Source organism: Leucopleurus acutus (assembly GCF_964270905.1).
Source record: "Leucopleurus acutus genome assembly, chromosome: 6".
Classification (NCBI taxonomy): Eukaryota; Metazoa; Chordata; class Mammalia; order Artiodactyla; family Delphinidae; genus Leucopleurus; species Leucopleurus acutus.
In genome coordinates this window covers 24,304,629-24,318,756 of record NC_139149.1, presented here as the reverse complement: position 1 = coordinate 24,318,756, position 14,128 = coordinate 24,304,629, and the positions used below count along the sequence as shown (strand labels likewise).

The window sequence follows — 14,128 nt, the reverse complement described above, 5'->3', positions numbered from 1 at the left end:
GTCTATTCCATAGGCATTTTGGCTCAAGTGTTAGGGGTCCCTTTCCTCTTCCCAACCCTACTGGTACGCGATTGATGCCCCTTTAAACTCTAGGGGGGGGAACTTACAAGTCAGCTAGTGATTACGTAATCAGTTAATGATTACATCCACTCTACAGATGCATGAAGGGGCAGCCGTTGCTTGCTGCTGTAGATACTGAGAAATAAAAACGTAGTTCTCGCCCTTAAGGGATTGGTAGGTAGTTCTGATTAAGAATGTATAAGCAAGATATTATGTAAGGAGACCACTGCATACCTGTCTCCTTAACAAAATCCAAATCCACCTTTTGTGCATCATCAAAGTATGCCTGCAGTGATCAGGAGAAACATAGACTCCTGCAGCATCACTGTTCCCTGTCAGGAAGCAGCTCAGACATTTGTTCCTGTCCCCCTAAGAGGATTATGGAGATGGAGGCTTCTTGGGGATGTTGTGATACGTTGTGGAAGGTCTAGCACCCAAGTGGTGGCGGCCCTATTCATGTCTCAGGGAGAAAGGGCTGAACAAGTAACAGATATCCTGCAAGTCTCTTAGGGACCATCAGACCCTTCCTTCCTCAGCACCTGGGCTGACTGCTCCCTTCTGTCCAGAGAGTGATGGATTTTTACCCCACAGTGGAAGCTCCCTAAAGACATGGCCTCCTCTGGGTCTAGTCCTGGGTGAGAGATTCTTCAGGGAATTGCCTGGGGAGCTTTTACTTTTTTTAAATTGAAGTATAGTTGATTTACAATGTTGTGTTAGTTTCAGGTGTACAGCTAAGAGATTCAGATGTATATATACACACACACACATATGCATATATATAATATTCTTTTGCAGATTCTTTTCCCTTACAGGTTATTGCAAAATATTGAGTATAGTTCCCTGTGCTATATAGTATGTCCTTGCTGGTTATCTATTTTATATATAATAGTGTGTATATGTTAATTCTAAACTCCTAATTTATCCCTCCCCATCCCTTTCCCCTTTGGTAACCGTAAGTTTGTTTCCTATGTCTGTGGGTCTAGTTCTGTTTCTGGGGAGCTTTTGAACAAATACAGATGCCTGGGTTCACCCCCCAGAGATTCTGATGAAATTGACCCAAGGAGCAGTCCTTTGGCCGCTGTTCCAGAAAATTCCCCAGGGGAGTGTAAGTTGCCGTCAGGGCTGAGAAGGTAAGTTGGGGGTTGAATTTATCTGAAAGGATGAATCAGAGAGCGTCTCTGCTAGTCACTCAGGAGCTTTTGGAATGGAGGCCTGACTCTCAGGCTCTTTTCCTGAAGTGGCAGCTCTCACGGTCCCATTGGAGTGAAGAAATGGTTGCTTCACGTGCCAGGCACAGGAGTCCGTAGCCGTCTTCCCTGCGGCACAGCTGGGCCTTGGGCCACTTGCTTTGGGAGCTTTGATTCCCCCAAGCCCTGGAATCCCTGGTCCTGCCCCAGTATCTCGTCACTTAAAGGGCCCTCCAGGGCTTCCCTGGTGGCGCAGTGGTTGAGAGTCCGCCTGCCCATGCAGGGGACGCGGGTTTGTGCCCCGGTCCGGGAAGATCCCACATGCTGCAGAGCGGCTGGGCCCATGAGCCATGGCCGCTGAGCCTGCGTGTCCGGAGCCTGTGCTCCGCAACAGCGAGAGGCCCGTGTACTGTTAAAAAAAAAAAAAAAAAAAAAAGGTCCTCCAGTAAGCCACCTCATCCTGCATGACTGTCCTCTCAGCTGTGGCCCCTCTGCCCCGAGCACCCTGCCAGGACTGTGGTGACCAGACCCGGCACATGGCCTACGTTAGCCTTCTTCACTCCTGCCGCTGCGTCCCTGTGTGCTTCTGGCCTGCGTTATCTTTTCCCCCTTCAGTGCATGCTCTTCCCCTGGCTCCCCATGGGGGTGTATGGCACTCAGGGCAGATTATCCTTTTGGTTTACAGGGCCAGGATTTCCTTTTGCGCAAGCCTGTACCAAGAGCCCCAGCCTGTTCGTTACTTTTCCCACATCTCTATGTTCTTTTGTGTTTCACCCCAGCCCTCGACGATCCTCTCTTTCCGTCTGTGTTTTTGAAAGAATAAACCCTACAACTAACGTGTTAATTAGAAGCCGACTGAGTGGACTCCAAGCAGCCTGATTACATACTTATTTCTGACTTTTAGGTTTGGGGGAACATGTCTGTCTATAGGTTGGCTAGGATTCTAAGTAGGTGCCACTGTGGGCAATTCTGTTAGTGCAGAGAAGGGAATCCAAGGTGGGTAATGAAATATGATTTTATCTGATAGCTGGGGAAGAGGGCTGGGAAGGCTGCCGAATGATGGTGACCTCATGTTGGGACAGCTAGGGTTGACTGCAGTCATTCTTGTATTTCTCGTTTCTCTCTTTTCATTTTTGTTTGGTACTTTGAGCCTTGTATTACTATCATCATTTCCTCAGGTTTACTTTCATTTTCGGTCTTTCTCCTGTGAGTTGTCGTGTCTGGGTTGCCAGAGACAGCTGATGCATCCTGAGCCCGTAGACATCCTCCCAGCTCCCACCCCCAACCCTTGTCTGAGTGTCCTCTGCCTTTTCCCTTGGCCTCATCCCTAACTCACTCCTTCCTCCCCCTGTGCTGGGTGTCTTGGCTGACCTCATCCTTCCTTCTCTCCTCTCATTTCTTTTAAAAGAATCGCTCCATCCTGCCATGAATACTCTTCTTTTGTCATTACCAAATTATTCCTTCTTTTTATCTTTGGGAAAATCCAAAGGTGCCTATCCTGTCATATCATCAAGAGACATCCAGGGTGGGCTTTTCAGTTACTTTGTTTAAGCCAGCATTAATGGGTAACTTTTTTTTTTTTTTAACATCTTTATTGGAGTATAATTGCTTTACAGTGGTGTGTTAGTTTCTGCTTTATAACAAAGTGAATCAGTTATACATAAAAATATGTTCCCATGCCTCTTCCCTCAAAAATATGGAACGGTTCATGAATTTGCGTGTCCTCCTTGCGCAGGGGCCATGCTAATCTTCTCTGTATCATTCCAATTTTAGTATATGTGCTGCCGAAGCGACACAGTGGGTAACTTTTTTGTGCTCTTTGCAATTATCTCATTTCATCTTCAGGTGGGAAATAGTATTCCCATTTGACAGGCGAGGAAAATGAGGCTAAAAGAAGTTTGGTAGCTTGACTGAGATCAACCAACAGGTTAAATGGTAGAGCTTGGGATGTCTCGTGCCAGAGCCTCCACTTTCTTTTTTTAAATTTATTTTACTGAAGTATAGTTGATTTTCAATGTTGTTAATATCTGCTATACAGCAAAGCGATTCAGTTATATATATAATTTTTCATATTACTTTCCATTATGGATTATCCCAGGTTATTGAATATGGTTCCATGTGCGATACAGTAGGACCCTGTTGTTTATCCATTCTGTATTATAATAGTTTGCATCTGCTAATCCCACACTCCCAATCCATCCCTCCCCCACCCCCTCCAAAGCCTCCACTCTTTGCTATTAAACTCTGCACCCTCCAGCTGGAGAAGTGAAATGTTGTGTTGCCAGGCAAGGGGGAAGGATTTTATGGCCTTGAAGACCCTCCCACACCAGCATTCATGGGTTGCTGTGAGGTCACGTACCGTGGTGAGCCCCTTTCCCATGGGATTCATTTGGTGATACATCTCTGAACTGTATTCTTCTGGAGATGATTCTGTATCAGTTCTGAGACTAGGGGTGGTCATGGTGGGAGTGTGGCAAATTACGGTGGATCCCAGTGCCTCAGGCTGTGTCACTGTCACTGTCACTGTCACTGTGTAAATCAACAGGGTGGAGTTCTCCCAGTAAATAGTCCCAATGTTCTGTTTCTTTGCAGAGCCTGTGTCATCTTGGGGGTGATATTCCTTCTGTCATCCGTATGCATAGTGGTCAAAGCCATCCATGACCTCTCGACTAAGCTGCTTCCGGAAGTGGTAAGGTTCTTCTTTTGTCTTAAGAGTCTTTCCTGATGGTACCAGCCTCCTGTGTTACCTCTCACCCCAGATGTACTGGGGGAAGTTGGGCAGGTGGAGAGAAAACATACAATATTTAGGAGTCCAGAAGAACTCACTGTAGAATGTGAATGACTTGGTGGAGACAAGCCCTGGGCAAGATGAAAAGGTAGTTGAGCTGGTACTGGGTTCTGTGTCCCTCTCCTTAGATCTTTTGACTACTTTTAAAGTCTTTTATGTTAAGAGAAATGGAGTGATTTTTATATAGCAGAGCGATCCGATCTGTGTGGTTCGCATCTGTTTTTCTGTGTCCATTCAATCACTATTATAATAAGAGTTATTTTTCTCCCTTGTACCTCAATTCAGTATATAAATCTGTTCACATTAGGCTTTCTGAAACAACTGACATTCAGATGCAAAAACTGGAGGACATAATTTAGTATTAAAGTGACATAATTTCATATTAAAGGACATATTAAAGTGTCCTTTAATTAAAATTAAAGGACATAATTTCATAATTTCATATAAAACTGCCTTGTTTTCTGGGTGAGAGGCACCCAGATTCTTTTTTTTGGCACTCTGATTCTTTTTTTTCCCCCCGCCCCTTATGAATGCTGTGATAAGGAATATTTTTACACTCTCCTGTCAGGCTATCTTCATGTTAGAAGGCAGCTGATATACGTACCAGGAGAGTAAGATGCTGCCATTACAATGCTTCACTGTACAGACAATACCTCAGAGATATCGCGGGTTCGGGGCCAGATCACCACAGTACAGCAAATAATGCAATAAAGCAAATCACACAAAATTTTTGGTTTCCTGGTGCCTGTAGAAGTTATGTTTACTATGCTGTAGTCTATTAAGTACTCAATAGCATTATGTCTAAAAAAAAAAAGTACACACCTTGATTAAAAAATACTTTATTGCAAAAAGCATGAACTATCATCTGAGCCTTCAGCAAGTCTTAACCTTTTTGCAATAGTAACAAAGATCACTCATTATAGATCACCGTAGCAAGTATAACAATCATGAAAAAGTTTGAAATATTGCGAGAATTAACAAAGTGTGACACAGGGACAGGAAGTGAGGAAATGCTGTTGGAAAAATGGTGCCGATAGACTTGTTCAACACAGGGTTGCCACAAACTTTCAATTTGTAAAAAAAAAAAAAAAAAAAGCAGTGAAATGAAGTGTACCTGTATGTAAGTTGCATAGTGATTTAATACAAAATTATGGACTGTTCTTTTAGGATGTGATTTGGTTTGAGTTTGGCTATGTGCACCATCTTATAAAAGGCCTAAATTATGAGACCTTTAATTTCACTTTTAGAAAAATACATGTTCATCTTTTGGGGGTAACGTATTGCATTTGTGTGTGTGTATAGGGAAGATGAAAATGAAGCGGGGCGTTACACTGCATTTAATAGAGCTGTTAGGGCGGCTGCTCTAAGTTGTACTGTGTGCCCACCCCCGCCAACTTGAAACAGACATTAGAGCCATTCCTTTAGTAACTCCCGAGGACGTTAACCGTTATTTATCATCGCAGCTGGCAAGGAGCATGTTCTCTAATATCTCCATGACATGGAGGAAAGATGGAGAGCAGGTTAGGAGTGTACCTACCTATGGATCTGGTCTTTTTCAGCAGAGCTAGCTCAAACAAATAATCCCATGGCTTATACTCCGTGTGCTTCCTCTCACATTGTGCTTGTCTCACCTTGATCTTCCTGGTTGCCTGGGATCCTGGACTTTTCCATCCTTTTCCTCCATCAGATTGGCTATCCTGTGTTCCATTCCATCAGAATCTGAAGCTTAGGTAAACCGTAGACATAAAAGTATTAAGCGTGATGGATTAAGATGTCAGTCAGATAACATCTTTGCATTTTATAAGGGATGGAAATCTCACTCCACTCTAAGAAATGTGTATTGGTGGGAATTTTCAGCCCTGGGCTAGTTGATGCATTCATTTATTTATACATTAAAAATGAATGTGTAGCACGGCTCACTTGATGTGGAATAGATAGCTGTGCTCATGGACCCTTGTTCGTGGCCCCCCTTGTTCTTGTCTTGAAAGCTGAACCATTTTTAACCGGGAACAGTCTTACATCTTACAGTGCATATAGTCTTAAGAGAAGAAGCCTACCAAGTTAAATTCCACATCAAGGTATGATGTCTGATGCCCACCCTGGCTGGGATGGGAGAGGGTGAAGAGCTCCATGATTGTACCAAGACTGGCCCTGTTCTGGGAGGGCTCACACCCACTGCATCTTTTATTAGTCCTGGTGTGGGATTTAAAAATCACACCTGTTTATGGTCAGCTCATCAGAACTCTAATGAAAGATGTAAGGTGGTTTGTTGTTTTCTTTTGTTTTGTTTGTTAAGCCTTCAGAGTTACCGAAGGGTAACAAAGGCATGTGATCTCCTGTTTCCAGAGAGGAGGGCTTCTGATCAGCTGAGTGGCACACGGGGACCAGGTAAATGCTGCCAGGTGTTATCTGACAGCATTTCAATCCGAGTCTTTGGGTTCCTACTCTCTGCTCTAGAAGTTTGGGGAGCCCAAACCCCTGGCCTGCAGTCATTCAAGATGAGCGTCCATCCACAATGTCTCATCTGAATTCGCAGCCACAAACTCAGATGCTCACAGACGCCAGTCCCGAAAACAGGAGAAACTGCCTGGGTCTGTGGCATCCAGACAGTGTGTGCGCAGAGGAAGGGTCGGCCCCTTAGCAGAATTGCCATGGAAACCTATGTTTAATGTGAAATAAATGGGCAACTAATTAAATTTTGGGAACCCTGGTTGGGAGTCAGTTTCCCGCAGGCCAAAGACAGCCTTTGCCTCTTTGCTGCTGCTGGCCTGTGGCGGTAGAAACCAGGGAGACTGGTGTTTATGACCTTGATGTTCGGGATTTCAGGTCCAAGTTACAGATTCACTCTTGCTGTCATCTGCAGAATTGCCTTTTGATGTATGATTTCCATCAAGTTGTTACTGTGGGTTTGTCTGAAGCAGTGTCTTCCCTGCCCCAGGTCCATCCTGCTCCCACCCCTCGCCCCGGCGGCTTTCTTCTTCTTTTTTAAAGGTTTTATTATATTTTATTTTTGGCTGCATCGGGTCTTTTCTACTGTGCGTGCGCTTTCTCTAGTTGCGGCGAGTGAGGGCTATTCTTTGTTGCGGTGCGCGGACTTCTCATTGCGGTGGCTTCTCTTGTTGCGGAGCACGGGCTCTAGGCGCACGGGCTTCAGTAGTTGTGGCATGTGGGCTCAGTAGTTGTGGCTCGCAGGCTCTAGAGTGCAGGCTCAGTAGTTGTGGCGCACGGGCTTAGTTGCTCCCAGACCGGGGCTCGAACTCGTGTCCCCTGCATTGGCAGGCGGATTCTTAACCACTGTGCCACCAGGGAAGTGTCCTCGGCAGCTTTCTTTTTAATGTCACCTGCACAGTTCTCAGAGTGTGAGTAATTGTAAGAATGGGTGAGTTTTGAATAAGAAAGCTATGCCGTCAGGAATTTCCCACCTGTGAAGTCAGCTGGCTCTGAGCCGTGATGTCGCCTGCCCCTCAGTGGCCTCATGCTGGAGGAGTCTGGCCAGCTATGCTCTCAGGGGACCCCCAGACGAGAGCCTGCAGCGTCTGCTGTGAGTGCTTCAGGAACAAATGGCTTAAATCTGCACCCTCACGACCTGCACGGGGTCACGTAGGATCATCGATGAAACAGATTCCAAAAGAACCTTCTCAGAAACTCTGCATGAACTACGGTTTTAGAAGTTGGGGAGCATGGGTGGTGCCCCAGATGTGGTGGTGATAGTCTGGCCTTATGTCTGGGGCTACTTTGAAAGGAGTATCATCGTCTTGCTGTTTTTACACCTGCCACAGCCTGCTTTGGTAGGCGGGGAAAGGTGGCATGCTTCTCTGTTATGGTGGCATATGGGGGCTCTGAAAGCTGAGGCGATCTTCCCGAGGTCATCAGCTGGCTAGTGGCAGTACCTGGATTTGAACCCTTGTCTCCCCATCTGGGGCTGTCTTGGCTCCTGGTAACTGTGAGCTTACACACTCCTGCTGTTCACTGGCTTTTCAGGTCCAGGCCTTCTGTCTTATTTCTTCTTCTTCTTCTTTTTTAATTTTTTTTTTTTTTGCGGTACGCGGGCCTCTCACTGTTGTGGCCTCTCCCAATGCGGGGCACAGGCTCCGGACACGCAGGCTCAGCGCCCATGGCTCACGGGCCCAGCCGCTCCACGGTATGTGGGATCTTCCCGGACCGGGGCACGAACCCGTGTCCCCTGCATCGGCAGGCAGACCCTCAACCACTGCGCCACCAGGGAAGCCCTTTAATTTGTTTTTTTTGTTTTGTTTTTCCTTTTCTGTCTTCTAATCTTCAGATTGGGGTGCCCAGACCCCCAGCTGGTCCCATCCCTGGCTTTTCTGGCTTCCACTGCTGCCCTCACCATGCGGGCCCCCTGCACGCTGTGCCGCTGACCAGGGTGTGCTCCCCTTACTTTGTCTCTTGAAAAACCTGCAGGCAGGTGAACCAAGAAGCAATGGAGAAGTAGGCCAACTGTGAATGGAGGGGACTCAGGGGTTACATGGCATCACGCGGAAGAAGGTGCTTTAGGGAAGCTGCTTAGCGTGTGGGAGGGATGCGGGCGTGGGGGGGTGCTGAGCTGTCGGAGGTGTGACGCCCCCCCTCGTACCCACGTGACCGCCGCAGGCAAGTCACTCCAGCTCCCTCCCCTGGGCTTCCTAATTCGCACAGTGGGGACGGTACTTCCATCAGAGGTTTATGGTGTGGATCGAGTGAGCCGTGTATTTAAGATAATTGTCCTGAGAAGACAGTGCTACCGTGGCAGCTGCTGCTCTTAACCGTCTGATGTTTAATGCTTCTGAACTGCTCATCAAAGTTCCAACTTGTGGCCTGAGTTCATTTCAGACGGGCCCCTCCATCCCTCCTTCCTGCCTCCTGGTCCCCCTTCCCTCCGGCTGGATGGAACCGGTGCTGTTCTCTCTCTGGCTTCAGGTTGCAGTAGCCAACTCTGGGCCACTGCATTTCGGGGAAACGGCGTGCTGTCGGAAGGCTTGTCCTCTAAGCCTAACTCACCGCTCGTTGGCTGCGTGGCTTCCAGCAGATTGTGTTTCCTCTCTGACCGACGGTTTCCTCTTTGTAAATGGGCGCCATGCCCCCTACCGCACAACAAAAGTTGTGAGAATTAAATGATGTGATGAACATGCAAAGGCTCTATCAACCGTCGTGTACTTTACAAAAGAAGAAAGTATTGTTTCTGATCCCAGTGCCCGAGAGGTCCCATCCTTTCCCACGCGCTTTCTCTCTGTGTCCTGTTGTGTTGGACGTGCTCATTAGCTCCTCTGTTGGTGACTGTGACATCTTTACCTCGAGCTCTTGACCTGTGTCTGGGTCTAACCTCCTTAAGTCAGGTGCACTAATAGTGATAACAATTATAATTAAAATCATGCCTGGTTCCCGATTGGCCATGAATAACATATGGTCCCGTGCTGATAATAATAACAGTTGCGACCATGTGAATGCCTCCTGATCCCACAACCCCCTGTCTAGGCACTGGGGATTCAAAGTCAACTAGCACTAATGCCTAAAGTTTTCCATTTCTCTGCCAAGTCCTTGACTTCTCATAGGAGCTGGCTTTTGCTCCCAGGGATGTCACAGCTGGAGAGAGACCCAGAAACCAATACATCTGGTTGGGGTGATGAGGGTCGTGGTAGAGACAATCGCATGAGAGCACAGAAGACCTCCTTATCAAGCCTGGCATGGGGGAGGCGTGTTGGGGCCTTCCTGGAGGAGCGCTCCCTCCACGTGACATCCGAAGGACGAGTGGGCACTGGGCAGGGGGTAGGGGTGGGACCTGGGGAGGAGGGGGCTCTCAAGGGCAGAGGAGCTACAGGAGCCGTGGGGTCCATGTGAGCCTGTTTTCTGTTTCTCGTGCCCTTTGTCCTCTGCTGACACCAGCATGTCTGGGTAAGAGGGAGGGACAGAGAGAAAAACGTAAGGGAGAAGGGGGCACAAGGAAGAAGCAAAAATAACTGTGTTGTGGGTCAGGAGTGATGGCTCAGCATCATTTTTATTCTTCTTCCTTGAGGAGCGAGGTTGCCTTCAGACTTCCCCTTGTCTCTCTCCCTGCTAAGTTCTTCCCTGACATTCCATCCCACCCACCAGAACAAAGGCGCTTGCACCAATAACAGGGAGCCCCTCACAGCTGCTCATTTTCTGGCAGGCCACCAGTCATGAGCTCTGTTTCATTTCCAGTCCTCGTGGGACGTGAAGGTGGCTTCTGGCGGGGTGGCTGCCTGCTTTCATGGGTGCGTGTCTTCTCGCCATGTTGCTGCAAGCCTCCTGCGCTCCAGGGTGGGCTGACTCTGCAGAGCTGGGGGAGGTCCGTGGTGTTCCTGCAAGAGCCTCCGATGAGATTCCACTCTTAGGAGCAAAGCTAGAGAGAAAACTCCTGTAATGGATAGTTTAGGGTGATACGCACAAGTCCACAGCCGAGAACTTTCCCTCGATCTTCCTACAGAAGTGACCGTGGTTCTTGGATTTGTAGGCTTTTGTGTTTGCGAAGTGTTGAGCGTTCAGTCTCTGTTGTGGGTGGGTAGGAGTTACTTATGTGCTTTACCTGCTTCTCATCTGGCCCTTGGTGCGCCTTTACCTTGTGGAGAAGATGGAGATGGCCTAGCCTGCCCCATCCCCACACCCCTGTTCTCAGTACAGGGGACCATTTGCCCCCTCCCTTTCATCCTTCCCTCTCGCTCAGGGCCTCTCCTTCCCACAGTTAACTCTCTGAGCCCCCTCCTTGCCCACCTCCTTGGAAATCTCGCCTCTACCCTCATTCCTCCTCTTTCTGGTACCTTCCGTCACTCCCTGCCTGCCACCTCCTCCTCGGGCATTTCCCTCCAAGTCCTTCCTTGCCCCCCTTTAGTCTCTGCTGCTCTCAAAGATGCTCATCCCTTCCTTCCCGTTCCTCTTGTCACCCCTCAGCCTGCCCCGGTGGTCTTTCAGGTCCATTCTGTATGGCATCCCTTTGGAGGTAGGAGCTGGTTAACAGGAGGACCTGGGGGAGGATGGTGGGGCAGCAGTGAATGTTTGGGACTGGGTGAGCAGTTTCACCGAGATGCTACCCACCCAGGCAGCTTGTCAGCCTCAGATATTCTGAGGCCAGTGCCTCATGCATGGGACTGAGTTTCTCAAGGCTGCTGTACTGAGTGCTCTGAGGCAGTATCACCATGTGGTTAAAGACGTTGGAGCTGAAGTCAAGGAGACAGCGCCCAACTCCTACCCCTTCCTAACTAGAGGAAGCTAGAGCATGTGGCTCAGCCTTCTCTGCCTCAGTCTCCTTGTTTGTAAAATGGAAATAATAATAGCGGTCTTCTCTGTAAGATTGTTAAGAAACAGAATAAAAAGATGCAGGTGACGTGCTTAGCACATAACTGTTGAATGAATGCTGGCTAATACTATTGTTGTTGGACCAGAGAAGAGACTTCTAAGGAAGTTGGTGGACCTTCTGATGCCTTTAGTTCTGGAAGCTTAGGCTGTATCGAACCGTCCAGGAAATGCCTTCAAGGATCCTATTTTCAGCTCAGGTTGGGCAATGCTGTGGACGCCTTCTTGTGCAATAACCTCTAATTCCCGGATCCGCCATCAGCGATAGATTCATCTTCCCACATGACATGCTCTCAAGCATAACTCTAAATTTGATTTGGGAGTCGCATTGACAAATACTTTAAAAACAAACAGTTGCACACAGTCAAGGTCCTCACCATCCATCCACCCTGCCAGCACCTCCCCAGCACTGCACAAAGAAAGGCAGAAATTCCTGCTGGTAGACCATCAGTGGTGTCCCACTCTTGTTCCTTTAGACAGGATAATTCCATCACTGCAGCAAGACTGACCTCGTCATTAATCTAATGCCACAGGCCTACCGGCTTCTAAACAGAAGAGAACTGAGCACGGATCAAAGTGGGTTATTATTGGCTCAAGTGAGCTCAAGGAGAATAGAGCCCAGAAATAGACGCATACATATGTGGTCAACTGGCTTTCAACGAAGGCGCCAGGGCAGTTCAATGGAGGAAAGAAAAGTCTCTTTTCCACAACTGGTGCTGGAGCAACTGGAAAGCTTTATGGACAAAAATGGATATTCACCTATATATAAAAATTACTTCAAAATGGATCATAAACCTCAATGTAAAATCTAAACCCCTAAAACTTCTAAAGGAAAACAAAAGAGAAAATCTTTGCAATGTTGGGATAGGCGAAGCGTCTTAGATATGGCACTAAAAGCTTGAACCATAACATAAAAAAAAAAAAAATTGGACTTCATTAAAGTAAAAAACGTTTGCTCTTCCAAGACACCAATAAGAAAATGACAAGACTGCACAGACAACACACACAGATCAGACAAAAGACTTGCCTCCAGAATGTATAAAGAACAGTTTAATAAGAAGACAAACAATCCAATAAGAGAATAGGCAAAAGAGTTACCAGACAATTCCCAAAAGAAGAGATAAATGAATAACCAATAAGCATGCAAAAAAATGCTCAACATTATTAGTCACCAAGGAATTACAAATTAAAACCACCATAAGATATCACTGCATACCCATTTGAATGTCTAAAATTGAAAAAACAAAAGTACATGGAACGTCTAGGGCTCACATACATTGATGATGAGAAAGTAAAATGGTTCATCTACTTTAGAAAAGAGTTCATAGGTTCGTTAAAAAGTTAAACATCTGTCTACCATATGACCTAGCCATTCCACGACCAGGTATTTACCCAAGAGAAATGAACATATACATATGTACAAAGACCCTTACACAAATGTTTATTGCATTTTTATTTATAATATCAAAAACTGGACAGAATCCAAATGCCTATGAATAGGTGAAATTGTGGTATACCCATACAATGGAATACTACTCGGCCATAAAAAAGCATCACTGACTCATGCAACAACATGGATGAAACTCAGAATAATGAAGGTGGGTTCCAGACGCAAAGCAAAATGAAACATATACTAGGGACTTCCCTGGTGGCACAGTGGTTAAAAATCCGCCTGCCCGTGCAGGGGATGCCAGTTCAAGCCCTGGTCCGGGAGGATCCCACAGGCTGTGGAGCAGCTAAGCCCGTGTGCCACAACCACTGAGCCTGAGCTCTAGAGCCCACGAGCCACAACCACTGAGCCTGCACGCCTAGAGCTGGTGTTCCACAACAAGAGAAGCCACTGCAAAGAGAAGCCTGTGCACCGCAGCGAAGAGTAGCCCCCGTTCTCCACAACTACAGAAAGCCCGCGTGCAGCAACGAAGACCCAACACAGCCAAAAATAAATAAATAAATAAATAAATTTTAAAAAAAGAAAGCTATGTGCAAACACATAGCTTTATAAAAAAAAAAAGGAAATATGTAATATGTGGGTATATCTTGGAGATGTTGTGGATTTGGCTCCAGACCATCACAATATAGCGAATATCTCAATAAAGCGAGTCATGTAAATTTGTAGGTTTCCTAATACATAGAAAAGTTACATTTATACTATACTTTAGTCTACTAAGTGTGCAGTAACATTGTATCTATAAAAGCAATGTATATACCTTAATTTATAAAAATACTTTATTGCTGAAAATACTAACCATCATCTTGAGTCTTCATCGAGTTGTGGGTAACATCAAAGATCACTGGTCACAGATCACCACAGCAAATGGAATTATAACGAAAAAGTTTGAGGTAGAGTGAGAATTACCGAAATGTGACGGAGAGACACAGAGTGAGCAAATGCTGTTGGAAAATGGCACTGAAAGACCTGCTCGATGCAGGGTTGCCACAAACCTTCAATTTATAGAAAATACGGTATCTGCGAAGCACAGTAAAAGGAGGTATGCCTGTATCATTCCACTTACATAAAATTTTAGGTGCAATCTAATCTCTAGTGACAGAAGGCAGATAGTGGTTGCCAGAGGATGTGGTGTTAGAGGCAGGGGAGGGATTATTAAAGAGTCACAAGGAAACTAGTGAGGGTGATGGAAATATCCTCTTGCTTTTGGTGGTGATTTCATAGGCATAAAAAAAGTCAACCGTGGGACTTCCCTGGTGGTCCAGTGGGTAAGGCTCCATGATCCCAATGCACTGGGCCCAGGTTCAATCCCCGGTTGGGGAACTAGATCCTGCATGCATG

General features: G+C 46.6%; 1 protein-coding gene across 1 annotated transcript in view; it reads left to right on the top strand.

Moving 5' to 3' along the window:
• TMEM163 (transmembrane protein 163) overlaps positions 1–14,128 on the top strand; it is a gene marked incomplete at its 5' end in the record, with an annotated part of 261,271 nt that overhangs the window by 214,907 nt on the left and 32,236 nt on the right. Inside the window, one exon of the mRNA XM_082840637.1 lies at positions 3,840–3,936. Within this exon, the coding sequence (XP_082696763.1) occupies positions 3,840–3,936 (97 nt within the window). The remainder of the gene's footprint in view (positions 1–3,839; positions 3,937–14,128) is intronic.